This window comes from Spermophilus citellus (assembly GCF_964194105.1).
Source record: "Spermophilus citellus genome assembly, chromosome: 6".
In the NCBI taxonomy this organism is placed as follows: domain Eukaryota; kingdom Metazoa; phylum Chordata; class Mammalia; order Rodentia; family Sciuridae; genus Spermophilus; species Spermophilus citellus.
In genome coordinates this window covers 160581066-160607577 of record NC_138187.1, presented here as the reverse complement: position 1 = coordinate 160607577, position 26512 = coordinate 160581066, and the positions used below count along the sequence as shown (strand labels likewise).

Below are 26512 nucleotides of genomic sequence, written 5' to 3'. Positions count from 1 at the left end.
ACACACACACACACACACACACACACACACACACTGAAGTCTCCAGTGAATCTCTCCTTGCATCTTACATCCTCCTTACAGCTTCGGTGTCTCCTCCTAAGGCAATCATTTGCAAGGGAGCTGGGACTCACCTGAGACCCAAACACCTATGCTTGGAGCTGAGGATGGGGTCAGCTGTCTCAGAGAGATCACCCTCAGTTCAGCTAATGTCAAATCCACTTACTCTCCCAACTCCATTGTCCCCTTTCATTCATTCATAATTGCATGTCAGAACTCCAGCTCTGGTCAAAATCCACCTTTCCAGCTTCTTCAAACCTCCCTCTGAGCATCTGCCCTTGGGTAGAAGAAAAGCACTCAGCACCCTAACTGGTCACTCCTGGACTCCAGTCTACCCTGCTGCCCCAAATCCTGCCAGGTTCCCCTAATCCCTTCACTCCCAGGTCTCTCTCCTCTCCCCACACACCTATACCACTCCCTCCCACCCCACTCTCAGTTAGCAGAGAATATCAAGAGATTTCCACCTCCACATCTCTGGGTCCACCTGCTGCTGTGCCCATACACTCCTGATAGTAAGTTCAGGTCACCTGTGTCCCCAAGCCCCATCCCTGCACTTGGGCTATGGATCCCGTCCTTCCACACTTCCCATGAACTTTGCTCAGATAATTGTCCCCTCAAGCAGACTGCCCCCTTTCTACTGGACCATTCTCTAACTCTGAGAACAGATCCCTTCACTCAACATCTTATATGTCAGAGGGCTGAGCTCTACTTTACAACTTAGATCATTCTGGAGAATGAATTACAGGGGAACAAGCAGAAATAAGGACTTTAGTGAAAAGGCTATTGGAGAATAGTTGCAGGACTATCAAACTGGAACATACTGACCACTCTTAGACTGCACTTCCTGGAAGCTGGAGAACTGTGGCAGAATAAGGAAGACAGCCAAATGCAATCTATAAACTTTACTCCATTCTCAGGCTCAACATAAAGAATCAATTAAGGTAAAACACTACATGTCCCTTTCTCCTGGATCATTCTCTAACTCTGAAGGATAAAAATCATAGAATCATCTCAATAGACGGAGGACACGCTTTTAAAAAATTTAACACCTTTTTCTGACTAAAAGAAAACAAACTCCCAAAAACTAAGTGTAGAAGGAATTTAATTCAACTTACCAAAGGCCATATTGAGACAGCCCATGGGAGAGTACGCAGTGGTGCAGAGCTGAAAGCTATCCCTTTAACCTAGGGAACAGGACAAGGTGCCCACTCTTGCCACTTCTATTCAGCGCAGCAGTGGGAAGAAAGATGCAAGAAAAAAAATCAAAAGGGGAGAAAAAAAGGAGCTAGAGAGTAAAGAGAGCCTAAGTTTGTGAGTGGAAAACACAAGGTGCCAATGTGGTCACTGACTGCCATAAAGTTGAGCAAAGGCAACAAGATGATAAGGGCAGGCAGAACGTAGGTGTGACACATGGAGGGAATGTTGGCAGAGGAAAGAGTTCACAGAGAAGTCCAAGGCCAAAGGAAGGCAACAGAGGCCAAGCTGGACATAGCCTCAGCCCAAACCCGGAGGTGAACAGGTGAACTGCAAGCACCTTCCTGCAGAGGGTGCTGTCAATCTGAGTCTAGGCACCACGTTGGGTGTCACAGAAGAGTGGGAGCTGACGATTCAGACCTCAGTTCTTGTGTCCCATGAAAATCAAGCAAGCAAATTTTATTGTAGGTTAATAAGCACACTCTCCAGACAGAGTACATGTCTCCAAGCAGAGAACGACCAGGAAACTTTTCTGCTTCCAAACTGATAACTGTCTGGTGTTCACCAGGAGAACCAGAGTCCACCTTCTGCAGCCTTTGCCTGTCAAATGTGTAAAAAAAAAAAAGGCATTTCAGAGAAACTCTACGCCTTGCTGTGCTATTGGTTCATGTTTCACTGCTCATTATTAAACTACTACCTAACAGTGAGACACTCTTCCTGGATTAGAGAGATAGAAAAGAAAAACAATCTAGAATTCTCATGGAACCACAAAACACCGCAAATTGCCAAGGCAATCTTGAGAAAGAAGGAAACTGTAGATATCACACTTCCCGGTTTAAAATGATACTACGACACTCTAGTAATTAAAACAATGTGGCGCTGGCATAAAGGCAGACATAGAGACCAACAGAACAGGATGCAGTTCCCCAAACAAACCCACAAACACATGGTCATCTGATAAGAGTGCCAAGCATATACAACAGGAAGGAGCCTCTTTAATAAATACGGCCAAGAAACTGGAAATCCTCATGCAAAAGAATGCCTTTATCTTACACCATACAGAAACATCGACTAAAACAGGTTAAATAATTAAATGTAAACATGGGTTAGAAGACTTAATATTGCTAAAATATCCACACTTCCCAAAGCAATCTACGTGCAAACAGCCAACTTCTCATTATATCCTTCTTGACACTGGTCTTGGCAATGAAATTTGGGCTATGACACTGTATTAGCCAACTTTGGCATCGCTGTAACCAAAATACCTGAAAAGAATGAGTTAGAGAGGATACATTTATCTGAGGCTCATGGTTTCAGAGGTCTCAGTCCATAAATGGCTGACTCCATTGCTCTGGGCCCAAAGCAAAACAGCAAACATGGGGAAAGGACCTAGTAGAGGAGCTGCTCAGCTCATGGTGGGGTCAGGAAGCACAGGTGGGAAGGGTCACAGGGAAGATGCACCTCCAGAGGCCAAGCTGGGCATAGCCTCAGGACAGCCCCCAGTGACCACCTCCTCCACCACGCCCCACCTGTCTACAGGAACCACCAGTCAGCCCATTCGAACTAGGACGGGTTGATCAGGTGACAGCTCTCACAGACCAGTCATTTCACCTCTGAGCATTCCTGCATGAGCAGGAGCTTTTAGGAAACACCTCACTTCCAAACCATAACAGGTACCAAAAGAACAGGCAGCAAAAGCAAAGCCAGACAAGTGGAATTCCACCACACTACACGTCCTGCATACTGCAAAGGAAAGGCATCCTGTGGGAGGGAGAAAGACCGCGAACCACATATCTGAGAAGAGGCCAGAAGTTAAAAACAAATAACTGATTCTAAAATTGGCAAAGGACTTAACATTCTCCAAAGAAAACACACAAATGACCAAGAGGTAAAGGTGTTCAACACCACTAATTGTTAGGTAATGCAATTAAAACCACAAGGATTTATCACCCCACACCTGACAGGATAGCTATTATCATAAACAAAGCTACACACACCAGGAAGGATGAGAAGACTGCCATGCTCTTGGTAGGAATACAAAATGGTGAGTTATTATGGAAAACAGTGTGAAAAGTCCTCAAAAACTCAAAAGTATGATGGTATATGATGCACCAATCTCACTTTGGGGTGTACATGCAGGAAAACTGAAACCAGGGTCTCACACCTCCACTCTCCCCTTCCTTGTAGCATTGTTCACAATAGCTAAATATGGTGAACAAATGCCCATCAACAGATGAATGGTTAAAGAAAATGTGAAATATACACACCATAGAACATTATTAAGCCTGAAAAAAGGAAATTCTGCCTTAAGTAGGACATGGATGAGCTGGGAGAAGATTATGCTATGCAAAATCGGCTAGTCGCACACAGACAGACACAGCATGATTCTACTCACATAAACTATCTAACATAGTTGAATTCATAGAAGCAGAGAGAAGGGCAGTTGGCAGGGGCTGAGAGTGGGAGGGAATGGAGAGTGGTCAGACTCTTTCAAAATGAAAGATGAAAAAGCTCAGGAGATCAGCTATAGAACACACAGGTAACTAATAATGCAGTATTGTGTGCTTAAACAATTAAGATGGAAGATCTCCTGTTATGTATTCTTAACACCCCCCCCCAGCCCCCAACACACACACACACAGAGGAAACTTTTGAAGGTGATGATTACGTTCATTACCTTTCTTGTTCATTACCTTTTTGGTTTCATGTTTGTATTCAGTCCTAATAGACTCATCAAATCGTGTACTTTAAATGTGCACAGTTGTTTCTAAAAAAAAAAAGGTGAGGGTGCTGGTAAATGTTTAAGACTGGCTCAGAGTTCAGGCACCCAACCAGACCATTTGCCAATTTTCATTGTGTAAGTTTTCTGACGGTGACCAAAGTCTCTTGATATTCTCAAACTCAGAGTTGGAAGAGGTGAGAAGTTTGTACCCAGTTGGTGGTGGTGGGGGGGGGGGGCTGTCTGGCGCCCCCTGCCGGCGCCCGAGGCACAGCGCGCCTGCCTCCCGGGCACTGTGCCTGGGACCGCAGGAGACGCCCGTCCCTCCAATCCATTCTCTCACTACAAGCCAACTCCAGCACACCACTAGGACGCTTTGGACATTCTGCATTTTGTGGAGGAATTTTAAGGTAGACTATATATTGGACTATATATTAAATTTATATAGACTTTCTTACATGGAGTGTGGAACTGACAATATGATTGGCAGGGCTTGTGCCCTTGCTTGTGAGACCCATGCTGAAGCATCTGGATGGCACCGATGTTTCCAGATTATTTTCAGATGGTTTGGCAAGAGCCATCGGGGTCGGGGGAGAGCGGTGGGGGGCAGAGCATGGGGGTGGGGGGCGAGAGCATGTGTGGGTGTTAACCTCTTTTATACATTGTTGTTCCTTAACGAAACAGGTTCTTCAACAGTTTCAACTGTCTCTTTATATTTTGCAAAAGAAAAAAATTAATTTGTTACCAACAGATTAACATCTGGATCTGCAGCTTCTGTTGAACCTAAAGCCTTGTGATATTGGCAACATTTATCTAAACTAAATCCACAGGTGCTGCTTCCAGTCAGACTTTATCTGACCCACTTCTTGCCTTCCTGTAGACGTTTGCAATTTGTAACTCCTGGTTCAGAAACTTCTAGAGGACTGTGTGGGAAAATGTCCCCAGACACAAGACCTAAGACGGTCTGCAATGCTAGGTTCCCAGCACTGGGTGGAGAGAACAGGAATGCGGGGTGCTTCCACTGTGGTCCTCCTGTTCCTCTTGACTGAGTGGATGTCTGAAGGTTGTCTTAGGCTTTCCCAGACACACCTCACCAGCTCCCTCTGCTGACCCAATCTGAAGGATGATGCCGCTGGAACTCCTGGTGAATCCTCAATTTTAAAATCACACTCAGGGAGTCGGGAAGCGCCAGCCGTGGAACAACCTGATTGGAGCCTCTTGATGCAGGTCACCTAAATTGCTCTATCTTTTTCGACCGCACCTGATGCTCCAAGAGGCCAAGTTAGGAGTCAGGGGGAGAAGTTTGTGCCCAGTTGGTTGGGCGGGGGGGGGGGGGGGGGGGCTGTCTGGCGCCCCCTGCCGGCGCCCGAGGCACAGCGCGCCTGCCTTCCGGGCACTGCGCCTGGGACCGCAGGAGACGCCGGTCCCTCCAATCCGAAGGCCGCTCTCACCGTCGCCCAGCCCCCAGGACTGCGCAGGCCCGAGCTCCGGTCCCTACCAACTTTTTAGAGCGAACGCTTCCTGCTGTCACCAGCCTGAGAGGCCAGTCGCTTGGCTTTGAGGCAGAGAGGGCTGTGATCAAAGTCAGCCTGAGGTTTACTCTTAGGACACGTAACTTGGGTTTCAGAGAGAAGGGGAGAGAGACACCCTCTTTGGCATTCGGCTCCGAGCGTCTGCTCCCTGTAACGAGGTAAGTGTCCGGGGTTTGTTTTTAGGGGAAACGTTTACAGAAACTGCGTTTGCGGGGGACGCTGTTCTTGCCAAGCCCGTTCGCTGAGGAGGAGGGTGATTGGAGCCTCTGGGTGCAGGTCACAGCAGCACAGTTAGGAAGTCAGGAAGCCCAGGGAAGTGGTCGGGAGACCAGGGTCACGTTGGGGGTGGGAAGAAGTTGTCCCTGAGAAGAACAGAGTCCCGGACTGCCTGAGTGCAGCTTGCCTCTGATGTCCTCTTTGGAATGACAGCAGAGCCAGGCTCTGGAAACCGAGACACTCCGCAGGTGGCGGCTGGGGATCTGTGAGATCACGGTGCCCAGGAGGAGAAACGCGGCTGATTAATCCCAAAGCCCACACCTGATACGGTGTGCAAACCACCCACATCTCTCCATGTCCCAGAAGATGAGAGCTGGGGGGTAGTATGGGGTGCGGATTCCTTCTGTACAAAGGTCCAGTTCAGAAAGCAGGACTGCAAAACCCAAAGGCCAGGTGTTTTCTCTGATAAGCAGATGCTAATCCATAGTGGGGGTGGGGAGAAGGGAGGAACTTTGGAGGGTGCCAAGGGGCGTAAGGGGAGGGAGGGGCTGGGAAGGGAATGGGAGGAAGGACATCATTACCTGTGCACACCTGTGATTACACGCCCCGGTGACTGCACCAGGTCCAGCCCGAACAAGGGAAGTGGTGCTCCGTTTTTGAACAGTGTGTCAAAATGCACTCGACTCTCACGTGTAACTAATGAGAACAAATTTTTAAATTTTTAAAAATGAAAATAAAACAAAAGGCAGGGCTGCTTTCCGCCAAAGGACAAGCAGCCTTCGGGCACAGGGTCCCGCTGAGGCACCTCCCGGCGCTCCAGACCGCGGCACTCCCTCCCTTGGAGTTCACGTGCGGTTTTGTTTCTGGGTAGATTTGGGGGAACTATTTACCTGGTTTTCAGACACACACACACACACACACACACAAAAAAAAAAAAAAAAAAAACAATCCTTTCAAGCTGGAAAGGAAGAAAGAGAAAATTGTTTTTTTACAAATGTGAAAACCACGGCACACAGACATTTGTTGTTCTGTGCCAGGTCCCATCAGCTGGTGAGAGGCAGAAGCCAAGCAGAGCTCAGACCTCTGTATTTCAGGTTTGTTGGTGACCTTCCCAAACTGACCTAAAGTATATTTTGAAAGGACTGCCCCTACTCAAAACTGTATAGTTTGTAAATATGAGTTAATTTTAAAAAATACAAGTCCCCAATTTTTTGGCCATGGGTAAGTTCTCTAGTCAACCTTTAACAGACACATGTTCCTGCCCAGTCCTGTTGTGTCCCAGGGCCTGCAAGCTTCCTACCCAGAGCATGCTGCTGTCACAGGCCTTTCACATGCCGTGTTTGACTGTCATCCTCTCTCCACCCGGCAGTGTCTCTGTGAGGGCCGTCACTGTGGCTTTTTGTTGTTGTTGTTGTTGTTTGTTGATTTATAAGACTTTATTGCTTTTATGTAATCACTGAGTCCCACTTGTTTGGGGCCCTACACTTGGGTACCCAGGGCACACCTGTTGAATGAATTCATTTGCCACCTGTCTGTTCAGTTCAGTGTGTTTCTCACTTTACCAATTCAATAAATGACTACTTTTGCGTGTGTTGTTAATGAGAGAGCACAGCAGAGATCTACCAGTGCCAGTGCTTTGACTTCAAGGTTTTGTGTGGTTCCATAGAAATTTAGAATTGCCTTTTTTCCTGCCCTATGAAGAACACCATTGTTTGGGGCAGTGGCTGGTTGGTTGGTTTGTTTAATTTTGGGTACTGGGGATTGAACCCAGGACACTTTACCACTGAGCCACATCCCCAGCCCTTTTTATTTTTTTATTTTTAGACAGGGTCTCACTACTTAGGGCCTCCCTAAGTTGCTGAGGTTGGCCTTGAACTTGCTATCCTCCTGCTTCAACCTTCCAAGCCACTGGGATTACATGTGTGTGCCACAGTACCTGGAATCATCGGCATTTTGATATGAATTTCATTGAATTTATAAATCACCTTGGGTAGTACGAACATTTTAAAACTATTGATTCTTCCAATCCCTGAAATCAGATATCTTTCCACTTTTTTAGGTCCCCTTCAATTTTTTTCATTAATGATTTACAATTTTCATCATAGAGATTTTTCACCTCTTTGGTTAAATGTATTCCTAGGTATTTGATTTCTTTTTGCAGCTATGTACATTGGATGGTTTTCTTGATTTCTGTATCAGATAGTCTGTCACTGACAAATAGTAACACTAATGATTTTTGTAGGTGATTTTATATCTTACAACTTTGGTGAACTCATTTATTAGTTCTAATCATTTTTGGTTGTGTTTTTTGGAGTTTTCTGTATATAAAATCATGTCATCTGGGGCTGGGGTTGTGGCTCAGTGGTAGAGTGCTTGCCTAGCATGTGTGAGGCCCTGGGTTCAATCCTTAGCAGCACATATAAATAAATAAAATAAAGGTCCACTGACAACTAAATTTTTTTTTTAAAAAATCAAATTATGCAAACAGTGATAATTTGACAATTTTTCCAACTTGGATGCCCTTTGTTTTTTTCTCTGACTGACTGCCCTGGCTAGGTCTTCCAGCACTATGTGGAAGAGGATGGTAAAGCAGGCATCCTTGTCTTGTTTCAGATCTTGAAAAGTTTTCATCTTTTCCCCATGCAATATAATGTCAACTGTTGGCTTATTATAAATGGTCTTTATTGTGCAGAGATACATTCCTTATGTGCCTAATTCATTTAGCATTTTTATCATGAAAAGATGTTGAATTTTACTGATCCATTTTCCATAATCACATTTGAATATAATGAACCATCCTTGCATTCCAGGGATTAATCCCACTTGGTCATGGTGCATAATCTTTTAAATATGCTGTCATATTTGGTTTGCTAGAATTTTATGGAGGATTTTTGCATATATGGTCATCAAGGATACTGGCCTAGAGCTTTTTTTCTTTTGGGGGGGATGGTGGTGGTAGTGGTGGTGGTCATTATTATTGCGTCCTTGTCCGATTTTGGTGTCAGGATAATCCCAGGCTCATCAAATGTCTTTGGAAGAATTCTTCCTTCTTCTATTGTTTTACATCTTTAAATGTTTGGTGGAATTCAGCAGTAAAGCCGGGTACGGTGGCACATGCCTGTCATCCCAGCAGCTCGGGAGGCTGAGGCAGGAGGAGCACAAGTTCAAAGTCAGCCTCAGCAATTTAGTGAGGCTCAAAGCAATTTAGAAAGATCCTGTCTAAAATTTAAAAAAAAAAAATGGGTCAGAGATGTACATCAGTGGTTAAACACTCCTGAGCTAAATATCTGGTACCAAAAACATTAAAAATCAGCAGTGAAGCTAACTGCTTAGCTTAGCTTAGCTTGGTTGTGGGCTTCTCCTTGATGAGAAGCTTTGTATTACTGATACAATCTCATTACTTGGTATTGGTTTGTTCACGTTTTCTATTTATTCATGTTTCAGTCTTGGTAAGATTTTTACCTAGGAATTTATCCATTTCTTATAGATTATCAAATTTGTTGGCACATAGTTGTTCTTAAAAATCACTAATATCTTTGTATTTCTGTGGTGTCGGTTGTAATGTCTCCCTCTCCTTCACTGATTTTGAGTCCTTTCTCTGCTCTTCTTAGTTATAGCTGAGGGTTTGTCTATTTTGTTTATCTTCGAAGAGCTATCTCTTTGCTTCATTAATCTTATGTATTGCTTTTTAGTGTCTGACTCATTCATTTCTGCTCTGATCTTTATTATTTCTTTCCTTCTACTGATTTTGGGTTAGTTTGTTCTTGTTTTTCTAGTTCTTTGAGATGCAGCGATAGGTTGTTTAAGATCTTTCTACTTTTTTGATGTGGACATTGATTACTAAAAACTTTTGCTTTTGCTGTTATCTCATAGGTTTTGGTATGTTGTATCTCCATTTTCATTTGTTTCAAGAAATGTTTAGCTGGGACTGTGGCTCAGTTGATCTAAAGTAATTTCCATGTATTTATATAGTTCCCAAAGTTTTTCTTGTTATTGATTTCTAGCTTTATTGTATTTTGGTCAAAAGAATACTGTATATGATCTCATTTTTTTTTATTTTTGAGACTTTTTTATGACCTATCATGTTCTCTAGAATGTTCTATGCACTGATGTGATTCTGCCTCCACTCTAAGGTGAAAGAAGGGTATTTCAAGCACTATAAAATTCCTGTGTCAGGGGCTCCCTTTCAACCTTGTCACTTGAAGAAGCTCTGCTTGACCTTCCTCCAACCCCATGGCCAAGAGAGTTGCAGTGATTGGAGCTGGTGTGAGTGGCCTGTCCTCCATCAAGTGCTGCTTGGATGAGAACCTGGAGCCCACCTGCTTTGAGAGAAGTGATGACTTCGGGGGACTTTGGAAGTTCACTGTGAGTGGTCACACCCTTCCATTTCCATCAGTCACACTCTGGCCACTGGCTTTGTTTCTGGTCAGACATGGTGGCTCTTGCCTGCCTTGGTGATCAAGTGAGGGAGTAGCTCACTCTGTCCACAGACATGTGCATGGTGCGGGGATCGACGCTGTGCAGGACACGGTCTCAGGGAGGAGCCTCGAGTGCAGGCAGAGCATGGCTGGGGACAGGGAAGAGAAAGGAGGAGACTTGAGTCTGATAGGGTATTGGGATGATTTCTGAGCCGCAGACATTCTAAAAGTAGCAGAGTGTCCCATCAAGTAAGCAGAGCAGCACTGGTGAACAGGGATACCTCCCAGCTAGGGAGGAAACCAGCATCAGGCGGTGGAGGCACAACCACCAGGTATTTTTCAGGTCTTTAGGAAGAAAACCTGCAAGAGTGAGGCAGGATCCCAGGCCTTGGAAGGTCTGGTGGGTAGGGTAATAGCTTTTGCATTATCAGAACAGAAAGAACCCAGGAGCTGACCAGTCTGTCTTACGAGTAGAATATGCTGCGTGCAGAGCTGTGCTCAGAGTAGGTGACTTGAGCATCAGAAAGTGGGTCTGGAAGTGGCTAGATACCTGCCTTAGGCCAGGAATGGCCCTGAGGACCACTGGTTACAGGGAGTAGCAGAGTATTCAACAGGGACTAAGGGAGAATAAGAAGGTGTCAGAAGATAGGATCCAGGAAGGACCAAGTACTCAGTGTTTCAGGGGGAAAAGCAAAAGCAGCATCCATTCACCTGCTATGAATGAGGAAACCTTCAAGAAAGAGATGGCATTTGCCCAATCTTTCATAGATGGTGGAGAAAATGGAAAATGCAGCAGGAGTGGTCCAAACCCTAGGGGAATAGGGTACCAGGGGGAAAGCAAAACAACATCAGCAACAACAACAACAACAACACTTTTTTCTAATACAGTCTGAGCCTCAACAGGACACCACGATTGGTTTGATTTCTTTCTCCTAAAGTAATACAGGTTAATTTTAAAAAATAATATTGAATTAAACAAAAGGAAAAATACAAATAAAATATAATAATAATACCCACATGTCAGCACTATTAAAATTACAATGTTATTCTTCAAATCACAATGATAATCTTAATTTTCATTCATTCGATAATGTCCTTCTGCCAGGACACAGACAGGGACCCTGCCCTCCTTTGTTGAGTGGAGAAATAGAAACAGCAAACAGATCATTGCAACATGGTGTGACCAGTTCTGTGTTAGAAGTGCAAGAGACTTCTTAGGTAGAGTTAAGGAGAGACTGGAGGGAAAGATGCAGGTTCGCCTCAGCCACAAGAAATTCACCGGTGTCTTTAGATCTTCTTGTTTTGCTGAGTGATGGAGATTGAGAGCGGACACAAGCTGAGGGACACGGGAGAACACAGAGGCTAATGGTGATTCTTTCCTGCAGACTGAGAAGGGATGAAGAGAGATGGGGTACAGGGGACATAGGTTGTTTTCTGCTGATGGGAAGGAGCCAATAAAGAGACAGTGATTGAAAATATACATAGACAATAATTAGGAATATCAGCTGGGGTTCCCTGCTCAGAAAGGACTATGGTGGCGCACACTTGTAATCCCAGTGGCTCTGGAGGCTGAGGCAGGAGGATCATGAGTTCAAAACCAGACTCAGCAAAAACCAAGGTGCTAAGCAACTCAGTGAGACCCTGTCTCAAAATAAAATACAAAATAGGACTGGGGATGTGACTCAGTGGTTGAGTGCCCCTGAATTCAATCCCCGGTTACCCCCACAAAGGAGGACAATAACCAGAGCCAGTGTGCAAGTAGTAGCCATGGCAAGGAAAGAAGGAAAAGGACACTGAGCAGGCCATGGGCCCTGCATTCTCGGAGTCCACTGAGGATGACGTTGGTCTTGGGGGGCCCTGTTACCTTTCATCAACTTCTTGCAGTTTGAGGAAGATGCTGTATTCAATTACTCCAATCGTACTACTGCTTCCTCATCGTTATAGCACGGGGACCCAATGTTGGGTTTCCTGGAACTCTTCAAAATGACAAGTAGAACAGTAACTGCTGTGACGCCCTCTCAGCTGGGCTAGCACGAGCCACCAAGATCTCTGTTCTCTTCCGCCTGTCTCCTTCATTCTGTCCGACTAACTCTGCCTTCACCGCAGGAAGATTCCAAAGATGGGATGACCAGGGTCTATCGGACGTTAGTGACAAATGTCTGCAAGGAAATGTCATGTTATAGTGACTTCCCTTTCCAAGAAGATTATCCCAATTTCATGAGACATGAGAAATTTTGGGACTATCTACAAGAATTTGTTGAGCGCTTTGACCTCCTGAAATACATTCGGTTTAAGGTAAGATATTTTGGGTTATGCAAGTTTAATGAATGAGAGCTGGTCTATCAGGGGTGTTTAAATGAACATTTTCTTGATTTTTACCTCTGTATAAATAAGGCAGATAACAAAGTCTCCTCCTGCTGTTCTTGTTCTACTCAGATCATTAAAATACTGAATATCCTGATTTTTCCTCTAAATGCTGAACTCTCATTTGGGATGAAATTAATTTATTTTGGGGGGGAAGAAAAGGAAAGTAATTTTGTTCACTAAACCCATTAGGAAGAAATGACTAGAAGTCTGAACCACAGAAATCACAATGGAGCAAATCTCATCTTCCTCAATCTTTCCACTGCATCGGGGATTGCAATTCATTTTCTTCCCACCAGGATTAAAAACTTGCAATGGAAGCACTCAGAGGTCTTGGGTCCTGGTCTGGGTGCCACCACTTTGGGAGTATGCACACGCTACCGCACTCCCCCCTTCAGTCCTCACAGGCTCCTGCGGGAGGGCCTGGTCTACTTCACATAGCCGGCCTGGGGGCCGAGCCAGGCACTGCCACGCTCAGAGGCTGGGGCAGGAAGCCAGTGTTTGTCTGTCACTTGTAGACCACTGTGTGCAGCGTGACAAAACGTCCAGACTTCTCCGAAACGGGTCAATGGGATGTCATCACAGAGACGGAGGGCAAGCAGGACAGAGCAGTCTTTGATGCTGTCATGGTGTGCACAGGACACTTCCTGAGTCCCCATTTGCCTTTGGAGTCCTTTCCTGGTGAGTCGTTTTGACCCACAACCATGCCTACTCTTTGGGGTTCCTCTAGAAGAAACATTATGGATTTGTAGTTGAAATTGCCACGATTATAGACAACTTTCTATTTACTCTAAAAAAAAATGTACAAAATTACTTTGAAAGGTACAAAGCACTGTGCAGATATCAGGTCTTATTATTTACTTATTAATATAAGTGTCATTGTTTAAGCTTTATCATACATGTCTAATTCAAGTTCAGTGATTAAATAAGGTTCTGAACTATTAGGTCTGTCATTAAAAAGAAAAACAAAAAAAAAAAAGGTTTTGATTTTGGAGGTTGAATGACAGGACATTTGAATCAAGACTGCCCTGTAGCTCAAGAATTTAAGTGAGTATCAGGAAGTCTGACAGATTGTTTTAAGATGAAACAACCAGAAAATATACATGAAGAAGAATCTATTCACCCTTCAAAAGTCACCACAATAATGATCCATTCATTATACCTCTTAGATCAGGGCCATCCATATACAGAAGGTTTTGAAACTCCTTTTTGGAAATGCTTTTAACTCCAATAGCACATTCTTAGTATACTCATGATCAGCAAATCTCTGTCTCAAACCTTAATCTTTTGAGATCAAAACTGATTATTTGGGAAGCCCAAACCTATTCAGAACCAGGCATAGAAAACAAAGTCAAATGAGAATTACTAAAATGTTGTATAGCTACTCTTCTGTCACTAATGGTTCTAAAGGCAACTGAATAAGTATTGAAATTTTTTGAGGGAGTGAAATCACTTAGAAGGAAAGGAAGTGTGTGAATAATAAAACTTGTTGACCTTGGCAACCAAAAAATGAAGTATGAATATCATCAAAGCAATCATAATTAAACAGAATGTCCTTAACAATAAAGTGAGAATTCAATCCAGGCTTTAGTAAGAAGCAATATTGTATCTGTGGCTTGGGCTTAGGTGGCCCTGGAGGCTGAAGGAACACATAACGCCTCTTATAACAATGTTTCCATGGGAAAATGTCTGGCAAGTGCCAGTCAACCTGTTCAGAATCTCAGGGCTGTTCATGTGGTGCAAAGTCCCTTTCAATTCCCAGCAGACTGGCACTCTCCCACAGGCCATCACCTGGTTCACATGAAATATGGGAGGCAGAGGTGAGAAGATCACAGGTTCAAGTCCAGACTGGGCAACTTAGCAGGACCCTGGCTCAAAATGAAATTTTAAAAAAAGGGCTGGGGGTGTAGCTCAGAGGTAGAGTGCTTTCCTAGCATGCACAAAGCCCTGGGTTCAATACCCAGTATTACAAAGGGGAAAAAATTAATGTGTAAACATTTTATGTACATGAATCACATTCTTTTAAATTGTTTATTTTTAATGAACACATAAAAGTATACATATTTGTGGGGTAACATGATGTTCTGATAAATGTGTACAATGTATAACATTCTATGTGGGTAAACATATCTATCTCCTCTTCATTTGTTAGTACTTTGTGGTTAAAACGTGCAAAATCCTTTCTTTCAGCGTTTTTGAAATATATGGGATGTTGTTATTTATAATTACCTTGTGTGAGAACATCAGAACTTACTTCACTTATGCCTCCCCCTTCTCTCTTGCCTTGGATAACCACTATTTCTACTCCCAAAATCTAGGAGATAAACTTTTCTTAAATTCCACCTATGAGTGGAATCATGCAGTGCTTGTCTCTTTGTGCCTGGCTTAACTCCACTTACCATGAGGACCCCCAGGCCCCACCACGTTTCCTCACATGACAGGATCTATCCTCCTTTGTAACTGAGTGGTACCCACTGTGTGTGTATATATACAACGTTTTCTTTGTCCATTCATCGACTGATGGACACTTGGGCTGTTTCCAGTCCTTGATCATTGTGAATCATGCTGCAATAAATCATGTAAGTGCAAATGTCTCTCCAATAAAACAGTTTCATTCATGTATTCCTCTGGTTACACACCCAATAGAGGGATTGCCAGATCATGGGGCAGTTCTACTTCTCATCTTTGAGGAACCTTCACACTGTTTGGCACAATAGCCACCCTAATTTGCCTTCTGCCGACGGTGGGCAAGGCTCCCAGTCCTCCACACCCTCACCAGCGCTCGCTCTTGTCTTGTTTTCACAGCCCTCCTACCTGCAGTGAAGTGGGATCTCGCCATGGTTTGACATGCATTTCCTAATGATTAGTAACTTGAGAATTTCTTTCCAGAAATTAGCCATTCATAGATCTTCATTTGATAGATATTTAGGCATATTGCCCTTTTTTTAAAAAAATCAGATGATTTGGTTTTTTTGTTTGTTTTTGCTGCTGAGTTGATAAAGTTCCTTATATATTCTGGATACTAACCCCTTGTCAGGTGTATATACTGCAGATATTTTTCCCATGCTGTAAGTTGTCTTTCACTCTATTGTTTCTTTTGCTGTGCAGAGCATTTTAGTTTGATTTGTACATGCTTGACTTGTGTTGCCTATGCTTCTTTTTTTTTTTTTAATCCAAAAAAAAAAAAAAATCCTTGCCCATTTCAATGTTCTAAAGCCATTCCCCTTTGTTTTCTTCCAGTACTTCATGGTTTCAGGTCTTTTTTAAGTGTTTTGTCCATTTTGAGTTGTTTTTTGTGTATGGTGAGAAATCTGGTCTAGTTTCATTGTTCTGCATGTGAATATCCATTCACTGAAGAGAATGTCCTGTCTCTGCAGTGTGTTTCTTCAGCACCTCTGTTGAAGACAGTTGCCTGTGGGTGTGTGGGTTTACCTCTAGACCTAGTCTGTTCTGTATGCCAATACCAACCATGCCATTTTGATGACTGAGTCAGCTTTGTGGTATGTTTTGAAGTCACGTAATTTAATGATGCTTGTTTTGTTTTCTTATTTCTGTTTCTAAGATTTCTTTGGCTAACTGGGAATTTCTGTGGTTCCAAATGAATTTTAGAAGTATTTTCTAGTTCTGTGAAGAATGTCATGGGTGTTTAGATGGGGATTGCACTGACTCTGCAGGTTGTTTTTAGCAGTATGGACATTTTACCAACGTTAATATTTTAATCCACGAACATGGCATCTCTTTCCATTTTTTTAAATGTCCTCTTCAATCTCTTTAATAATCAGTGCTTTAAAGTTTTTATTGTAGAGATCTTTCACCTCTCTGGTTAAATTTATTTAAATGGAACTGTTTTATTGATTTCTATTTCAGAGTATTTGCCATTGGCATATAGCAATGCTACTGATTTTTATATGTTGATTTTGTATCCTCCAACTTTGTAGAATTCATCTATTATTTCCAATAGTTCTTCTGTGAAGTCTTTGGTTTTTTTTTTAATGTAGATATATAAAAGCATGTCATCTGCAAATGTGGACAATATGACTTCCTCTTTTCCAAACTGGATGGAGTTTTCTTTAGCCTGATTGTTCTGGCAAGGATTTCCAGTAGTACAATGTGGAATGCAAGTGGTGACAGTGGCATCTTTGTCTTGTGCCAGATCTCAGAAGCCCTCAGCCTTTTCCCACTCAGTATGATGTTAATTGTTGGCTTATTATATATGGCCTTTATTATGTTCAGGTATGTTCCTTCTCTACCTAATTTGTTTAATGATTTTATCATGAAAGGAAATTGAATTTTATCAGAAGCCTTTCTACATCTATTTAAATGATTAGGTAATTTTTGTTCTTTGTTCCTGTTGATGTGTTGTATTGCATATGTTGAACCATCCTTGCATTCCTGGAGTGAATTCTGCTTGATTGTGGTGAATAATATCTTTAGTGTGCTGGTGAATTCAGTTTGCCATCGTCTTGCTGAGGATTTATGCATCTATTTATTTATTCATCAAGGACATTGGCCTATTAGCCTCTTTTCTGTTGTTGTGAGCTTGTCTGGTTTTGATATGGGGCCTCACAGAATTAGTTTAGAAGAATCTCCTCTCTTCAGTTTTTTGGGATGGTTTAAACAAGTGTTGGTATTCATTCTCCTTTAAATGTTTGATAGAATTCAGCAGTGAAGGCATCTTGTCCTGAACTATTTTTGGTGGGAGACTCTTTATTATTGAGTCAGTCTTCTTACTTATTAACGGTCTGTTCAATTTTTCTATTTCTTCATGTTTCAGTCTTGGTAAGGTACATGTACCTGGGAATTTGTCTGTTTAGGTTTACTATGTCTTCATAATTCAGTCTTGATAAGGTCTGTGTGTCAACAAATCTGTCCATTTTTTTAGGTTATCAAATTTGTTGAAGGATAGCTTTTTATTTCTGTGGTCAGTTGCAATCTCCCTGATATTATAAGTCTTCTCTTTTGTTTCTTAGTCAAGCTAAGAATTTGTTTATTTTCTTTATTCTTTTGAAAAACCAGTTCTTCATTTCATTGATCATTTAAATTTTTTAGTCTCCCTTTAATTTGTTCTAATATTTATCATTTCTTTCATTCTATTAATTTTTGGTTTAGTTTTTTCTTGTTGTTCTACTTCCTTAAGGTGCAATGATAGGTTCTTTATGTGAGATCTATTTATCTATCTTTCTTTCTTTCTTTTGGTACTGGGGATTTAACCCAGGGATGCTTTACCACTGAGCTACATCCCCAGCCCTTTTTATTTTGTGACAGGGTCTCACTAAGTTGCTGAGGCTAGCCTCAAACTTTTGATCCTCCTACCTCAGCCTCCCAAGTAATAGGGATTACAGGAATACACAACCATGCCCAGCCTTCATATTTTTTTTTTGACGTGGGCATTGATTGCTATAAACTTCCCTCTTAGTGCTGATTCTGCTGTATCCTATAAGTTCTGGGGTTTTTTTTCCATTTGTTTCAAAAGATTTTAAAATTTCCTTCTTAATTTATTCCTTGATTCACTGGATGTTCAGGAGTAAGTTCTCTATGTATTCATATAGTTTCCAAAGTTTTTCTTGTTATTCTAGTTTATTGCATCATAGAAAAAAAGATACTTTAATAAGATTTCAATTATTTAAATTTGTTGAGACTTTTCTTGGCACCTACAATATGATCTACTCTAGAGAATGTTCCATGTGATGTTAGAATAATGTTTATTCATTGGTTGATAGAATGTCCTGTAGATGTCTATTAGATTCATGTGGTCTAACTCTGCTATTTCTTTATCAATTTTCCATCTGGATGATCTGTCCAGTGATGAAAGAAGGAATGTTAAAAGTCCCCTACTATTATTGCATTGGTCTGTCTCTCTCTCATATATATTCATATTGTGTGTCTCTCTCTCTCTCTCTCTCTCTCTCTCTATATATATATATATATATATATATATACACATATATATATATACACACACACACACACACACATATTTGCTTTATATTATATTTAGTGCATACAATATTTGGTACATATATATTTATAATTATTTCCTCTTGCTAAGTTGACCCTTTTATCATTATACTATTATGTATGGCCTTCTTTTTATTTAGTCTACTTTATGTGAAATTAGCATAACTATTCCTGCTTTCTTTTGGATTGTCATACAATATCTTTTTCCATCCCTTCACTTTGAGTCTTTATGTGTCTTTAGAAGTGCATTTCTTGTAAGCAGCATATAGTTGGGTCTTGTTTTTATGCATTCAATCACTCTTTTAACTGGAGAATTTAACCATTTAAACTTAAGGTCTTTAATAATAGGTAAGGTCTTACTACTGCCATTATTTTCTAATTTTATTTCAATTCCTTTTTTTTCTTTCTCCCTCCCTCTCATATAGTCTTCCTTTGTGTATAAGTGATTTACTCTAGTAGTGTGTTTTTATTCCTTTCTTATTATTTTTGATACATCTATAGTAGATTTTTGCTTTGTTATTACAGTGAGATTTACAAAAAAAAAAGAATTTTGTGATAATAACAAGCTATTTTGAAGTGACAATAACTTAACATTGATCATAAAAATAGGGAAAGAAACAAAAAGAGAGAAGAAATACTAATTAAAAATTCTACCATTGCCCTCCATTCTTCTCTGTATTTTTAATTTCTGTTATCCTATTTTCTGTCTATATTGCCTATTTCTTAACATATTGATGTAGTTATTATTTTTATTTATTTGGGCTTTTAGTCTTCACATGAAAGATATGAATGGTTTTTGCGTTACCTACTTTATTAGAGCATTCTATATATGCCATCACAATTACTCTTACCAATGAGTTTCTGATGTTTTCTTCTTACACATTAGCACCTCTTTTAGTTTAGAGAACTCCCCTTAGCATTTCATGTAGGACAGATCTAGTGGTGATAAACTCTCTTGTTTGAGAATGTCTTTATGCCTCTTTAATTTTTAAAGGATGGCTTTGTTCGGTATAGTCTTTAAAATCACAGTCCTTTAGAATATATCTTTTAGGTAAAGTAACATACATACTTTTTTTTTTTTAGTTTGAGATGCTTATTCAGACTCCTAAAGAAGAAGATGTTAATTACACAGTTGGATATGAGTGTAGTACTCATGGGAGAAATTATAGTTGAGTATAATAATATAGAAGGGGTGTCATTATTGGGGACTAGAAATAACCTACTTCTTCCCTAGGATGTTCAGGATAGTGCATGGGACATTTCTTATTTCCCAAATTGCTTTGAAAGGGAATGCATATGTGGCAATATATGATCCCGTGCATTTCTAACTAGGCAGGGTGCACTACAGGTACATCTGGGCTAACTGCATCCCAGGAAACAGGAGCATCATAAGCTTGTTCTACTTCCTGCAACTGGTGGCAGGAGCAAAGGGCTGCCATATTTCTGGAACTTCCTTTTTTAACGAACCCTATTCCTGCTTGCTGGGGAATTACAGCCTCTGGTATTTCAAACCGTCTAATCCTTTCCTCTCCTCAGGAATCCATAATTTTAAAGGCCAGATCCTGCACAGTCAAGAGTACAAGAGCCCAGAAGGTTTTCAGGGGAAACGTGTCTTGGTGATTGGTCTTGGGAACACTGGAGGAGACATTGCGGTGGAGCTCAGCCGAATGGCAGCTCAGGTACCACTTCTGAATCAGTGCCCTACTCCCGTCTTCATCCTTGGCGTCCAGAGACACGTTCTCAAGACAAGAATGCCTGCGGGCCAGTTCCTAATTGTGCTGACGAGGGCAAGTGAAGAAACTGAAAGTCTTCAGGGCCACTGTTTTAGAAGCCAATTAACAGAACTGAACCATCTCCAAAGAGTCTAGGAAGGGTGTCAATGCCAGGCCACAGGCATTTTTCAGAAGAGCTCCTTCAGGAACAAGACCAAGTGGGCAGAATGCTCCAACCCAGGCAGTTGTCCTGTTTTTATCTCACTCTGCAATTCTGGCAAAACTCCACATAAGACTAGAAAGAGGAGGTTGTTTTCTGGATGTCTCCAAGTTTTCTACTAGAAACCAGATTTATACCTTGGTTTAAGATAAAAGCAATCTTTTCTTTGCCTAAGAAGTATATATAATGATTTTATAAAGCCCAAACATAAAATCACAAAAATCTAAATCTATTCCACTTCAGCATAAAGTATAAGATAATGATTAGATGTAGAAAGAATATGTTGGCGCTTAATTCAGTTAAAATTGCTTTTCCAAGCCCTCATCTAAAATTTTATATTATTTACATATAAAAAATTGCCAGGTCAATACTGTGTACCTCAAAACATTCTAATCCTGTTCTTATAACTCTATAAACATAATGAAATTCTCAACATAACTAAATCAGGTAAAGTGCTTTTTAGAACACTGACAACAGGAATATGTAACTCATATGTAGATATATGGGACAAATTTATAAAAACTCTGTTAGAAGACCAGAATGCTGTAAGACCACTTAAAACACAGTTGAATAAAAGTACTACAAAATGATGACCCGTATTCATCCCTATTGCCTTATTTTCTAGGTACTTCTCAGTACTAGAACTGGCACCTGGGTTATCAGCCGCTCTTCAGACAGAGGCTACCCTTTTAACATGATGATCACGAGAAGATGCTATACGTTTATTAACCAACTGCTGCCTCCATGTTTCGTAAACTGGCTTCAAGAGAGGCAGATGAGTAAAAGACTAAACCATGAGATTTATGGATTGAGTATTACAAAGGGGTACTTCAATTCTTTTATTTCATAGAAAAATTTTTATTTATTTATATTCTTTACTTTTTATTATCATGCAATAACTGCAATGCTGATGGGGTTCGTGGTGATATTTCTAGATAGATAGATAGATAGATAGATAGATAGATAGATATATAGATAGATAGATATAGATAGATATCTCCACACACCCTCTTCCCAATCTCTCTGAATCAATGTTCTACTTTCAGATTGACTTTTTAGCTTCCATGTATGAGAACATATGGTTCTTGTCTTTCTGTGTCTGGCTCATTTCACTTAACACAATGTCTTCCAGTTCCATCCGCTTCAAATGACAGCATTTCATTCTTCTTTATGACTCAGTAGTACTCAATTGTACACATATATGCATTTCTTTATCCCTTCTTCTATTGATGAACACCTAGGCTTACTCCATACCTTAGCTACTGTGAAGAATGCCAAAATAAATGGGCATGCAGGCATTACTTTGGTATGATAATTTCACTTCCTTTAAATATGTACCCACAACTGGGGATTAGCTGGAGCACATATGGTAGATCTATTTTTAGTTTTTTGAGGACCCTTTATACTATTCTCCACAATGGCTGTACTCATTTACATTCTCACCAACAGTGTATAAAAGCTCCTTTTTCTCAACAGCCTCACCAGCATTTGTGACTTTTTTTATTACAGCCATTCTAACTGATAAGGTAGTATCTCATTATAGTTTTTATTTGCATTTCTCATGGGAAATATTTTAAATCAATATTTTTATTCTATATTATTCAGAACTTGAGATGTGCAATAACAAAAGTAGGGATTCAAGAAAATGAAGGGTGCTGTCATTTGCAGCTTGAAAATCAGGAAATTTAGAATGGCCCTGAAGACCCTTGAAAATGCTGCCATGTGAAAAATACAGTGTGGCAGCATCCGTGTGTGCAGCTGGTCTGTTCTCACCAGTCTACAATGAATGTTCGGCAGAGTGAGGAGGAGGTCTGCACTCACAGTAGCATTTCCTGAAATGATGTGGGGTGATGCACCTCTGCACAGAGCTGCACACTGCCAAGGGGGAGAAAAGGCTGAAATGGGTATAAGATCATTAAAATGTCATTTTTATCATGTGCTGACCCAAATATTCTTTGGTAAGATACATTTCAACCTTCAACTTAAAAAAAAAAAAAAAAAAAAAAACCTAATGGCTCTTGATTTTATTTCTTGCACTCTAGGAGTCTTATTACAGAAGTCAGGGCCTAATCCCACATGATGAAGATTTGGGTCTACTTTTTCTTCTATTAGGTACAGGGTCTCTAGTTTAATTCCTAGATCGTTGATGCACTTTGAGTTGAGTTTTGTGCCTGGTGAGAGACAGGGGCTTAATTTCATTTTTAAGAATTAAAAAATGGGATGGATTTAAACTAAAAGTCTTCTCAGCAAAAGAAACAATCAGTGAGGTAAATAGAGAGCCTACACTTTGGGAGCGAATTTTTACCACATGCACATCAGATAGAGCCCTAATCACTAGGATATATAAAGAACTCAAAAATCTTAACACCAAAAAAAACAAATAACCCAATCAATAAATGGTCCAAGGGACTGAACAGAAACTTCTCAGAAGATGATATACAATCAATCAACAAATATATGAAAAAATGTTCAACATCTCTAGCAATTAGAGAAATGCAAATCAAAACTACAGTCAGAATGGCGGCTATTAAGGATACAAACGATGAGTGTTAGCGAGGATGTGGGGGAAAGGCACATTCATACATTGCTGGTGGGACTGCAAATTGGTGCAGCCATGGTGGAAAGCAGTGTGGAGAATATTTGGAAAACTGGGAATAGAACCACCATTCGACCCAGCTATCCCTCTCCTGGGTCTATACCCAAAGGGCTTAAAAACAGCATACTACAGGGACACAGCCACCTCAATGTTTATAGCAGCACAATTCACAATAGCTAAATTGTGGAACCAACCTACATGCCCTTCAGTAGATGAATGGATAAAGAAGATGTAGCATATATACACAATGGAATATTACTTAGCAATAAAAGGGAATAAAATCATGGCATTTGCAGGTAAATGGATGGAGTTAGAGAAGATAATGCTAAGTGAAGTTAGCCAATCCCAAAAAACTAAATAGCGAATGTTTTCTCTGATATAAGGATGCTGATTCATAAAAATGGGGATATGGGGGAACATGGGAGGAACATGGAGGAAATTTAGATAGGGCAAAGGGGAGGGAGGGGAAAGGAGAGGTGGAGGTAGGAAAGACAGTGGACATCCATTACCCGAAGTATATGTATGAAGTCACTTTATGTATAACCAGAGACATGAAAATTGTGCTCTATATGTGTAAAATGAATTGAACTGCATTTTGCTGTCATATATAACAAATTAGAATAAAAATTTTAAAAAGATTAATATGGTAAAAAAAAAACTAATGGCAAAGGATGATCAGATGTGTAAATCTAATAAAGACAGCATGTCTGATGATTAGGCAGAATGGTGCTCACAATGAAAATACTTATCAGCATAAGTAGACTCAAAGTTGGCATTAAAAGAGTTTCTTAGTAATGTCCTCTTTGCCTGATGTCATTCCTAAAAGTATAGGTGACATGAAACCCCAAACTTGTCATCCAGTGATTTGTTATATACTCAGTGCTGATACTTCAAGGAAAAAAAAAAGCTCTAGAAATTAATAAGAGAGAGAGAATTGTAAATTGAGTCAGGAAAGAGTGGGGTTAATCATTTTCCACGTGTCTTCTTCTGGGAACAAGAAAAGAAAACATGTTATGAATAGTAACCAGACAACTGTGAATTAGACATCATGACTGATGAATAATTGGACACTCACTTGTTTGGCTTGACAGATAGTTTACCTTAACTGACTGAATAAATCATTGGCTAGAGTATTTCACAACTATAACCACAACAAATATTTTTCTCTTCTGTGTCAAAGGAAGAAAAAAAAAATTATTGTGAATGACGAGCTGCCAACCTGCATCCTATGTGGGCTGGTCACTATGAAAACCGGTGTGAAGGGATTCACAGAGACCTCTGCTATCTTTGAAGATGGGACAGTGGAAGCCAACATTGATATTGTGATCTTCACTACAGGATATATATTTTCTTTTCCCTTTCTTGAAGAACCTCTCCAAAGCCTTTGTACAAAGAAGATATTCCTACATAAGTGGGTCTTTCCCTCAAGCCTGGAGAGAGCAACATTAGCCGTCATTGGCCTTATCGGCCTTAAAGGGTCCATCTTATCAGGCACAGAGCTCCAAGCACGGTGGGCCACAAGAGTGTTCAAAGGTACCTTGACTCTATTTAGAGTCCTGTATGATCAGCCAAAATCATCTCCCTGCCGTTTAGCTAAAATCAAACAGATCTGAGCCAAAGTGATATAAATATTATAAAAAATTAAATGAGCAATTAATCATACATATGTATAGTGGTATAATGAGTGTGTATGTCACTCCATCTGACTGAGCAGAGGAGATTCTGACTCTGTAGATGGGATAAATTTGAACAGAATGTAATCAAATTTCTCAGATGAACTGAACTTTTTGGAAGCTTCAAGAGCCTATTCTATTCTAGTCCAGTCTGTTTACTCCTAAGTCTTTCCATTTATTACTAGAAGTAGAATTTTAGATCACTTTAAAAGGTACTGGAGTAATGCATGCTGTGGATAAAACTGAGGTATGAAGAGACAGCGACCTTTTAAGTGCTCGTAGCAATACGGTAGGCCCTGGGCACTCCTTTGGGCAGATCCCACAAGGGCACCAGGAGCCAGGGCTGGTGGGTCCAGAGCCACTGGGCAGGGACCCTGTGCACCTCAGCGCCTTTGTCTGCAAAGTGAGGATGGCAGACCCTCTTTCTCAGGACTTGTTAAAATTTACAATGTCTGCCAAGCCTCAAGTGGCACACTTGACACAGGAGAGGCCTATTAAGTGACCACTGTTGCCACTTATTGCCATTCCCAGCATGCCTGCTACAGAGAGCAAGATTTAGACAAGTGAGCATTCCAAAGAACTGCAGAGTGTGATCTTTAAATATAAACAGCATTCACAGTTGGACCAACCAGCTGTCCTTAGTGAATAAAAACATCCACCAATAATTTACAAATAGCATATAAGACAGTATTAAGTAATGATGACTTCTAGCCCACTGTACAAATGCAATAGATATTAACCACACCTAAAAACCTGTGCCCTCAGCCAAGCATGGTGGTGTAAGCTCCTAATTCCAGCTACTCAGGAGGCTGAGGCAGGAGGATCATAAGTTCTGAGGCCAGCCTGGGCAACTTAGACCCTGTCTCAAAATATATATTTTTTCCTTTAAAAAAGCTAGGAGACTGGGCCTAGACTGCATGCCTATAATCCCAGCAATTTGGGAGGCTGAAGCAGGAGGATAACAAGTTCAAAGCCAGCCTCAGCAACTTAGCAAGGTGCTAAGCAACTTAGCAAGACCCCATCTCAAAATAAAAAATAAAAATGGCTGGGGTTGTGGCTCAGTGGTTAAGCAATCAATCCCTGGTGCCAAAAATTAATTAATTAATTAATTTAATTAAAAAGGCTAGTAGCAGAGCACTTGCCTGGCATGCACAAGGCTCTGGGTTCAACTCCCAGGACCACAAAAAAAGAAAAGACCTAAGTACTTGTAGCTGGCAAACATGCTATTCAAATGGCAGAGAAAGTGTTTAGAAGATTTTCACCCTATTTACATTACAGGAAAAAAAAATCCGCCCCCCTTCATTAAGTTACCACAAACTTGTATTTCTTTGAGAACAACGCAGTGCTTTCACAGCTCTGTCCAGTTAAGTGAAAATCGTAGAGGACTTAAGTGCTGGTTTGGGAGGTTTTTTTATAGTGAGCTCAAAACTGCTCATTAGGATGATAAAGCCAACACCACGATCCCCAGGCGGCTTCTGGGAGCCACCAAGTCTTGCTAGTTCTTCAGGATAACGTGTTCCTAGCAGGAAGTGCACCCGTGAGCTGAGTCAGACCTCTCGTGTGGACCCGGAAGCCCACACCTGGGGCTGGCCTGTGGTACCCAGCAGGGCAGGACTGGCCAGAGTGGGATGGTGAACAGGGAGAGCCCAGTGCAGGGGGGTTCACGTGAGAGCAGGCCTGGACACACCAGGAACCCAGAAGACCCAAAGGGGTTTCCGACGGGGGCTGCGGGGAAATTGCAGAGGGGGGCCAGAGTCCACGCTGTGACGGCAAGAAAAAGGCCAAGTGTGACACTGAGCACAAGGCCCCCGCACAGCTCAAGCAGGCACAGCCTCCGTGAGACCCACGTGCTG

General features: G+C 41.2%; 1 protein-coding gene across 1 annotated transcript in view; it reads left to right on the top strand.

The window, feature by feature from the left end:
* Window positions 1–5448: 5448 nt before the first annotated feature.
* The window catches only part of FMO4 (flavin containing dimethylaniline monoxygenase 4), a 28013-nt gene continuing 6949 nt past the window's right edge, over window positions 5449–26512 (top strand). The window contains exons 1-7 of the mRNA XM_081298153.1: window positions 5449–5660; window positions 9852–10083; window positions 12243–12431; window positions 13019–13181; window positions 19995–20137; window positions 21016–21215; window positions 24167–24519. Coding sequence (XP_081154279.1) covers window positions 9952–10083; window positions 12243–12431; window positions 13019–13181; window positions 19995–20137; window positions 21016–21215; window positions 24167–24519 — 1180 coding nt within the window. The 5' untranslated portion in view covers window positions 5449–5660; window positions 9852–9951. The remainder of the gene's footprint in view (window positions 5661–9851; window positions 10084–12242; window positions 12432–13018; window positions 13182–19994; window positions 20138–21015; window positions 21216–24166; window positions 24520–26512) is intronic.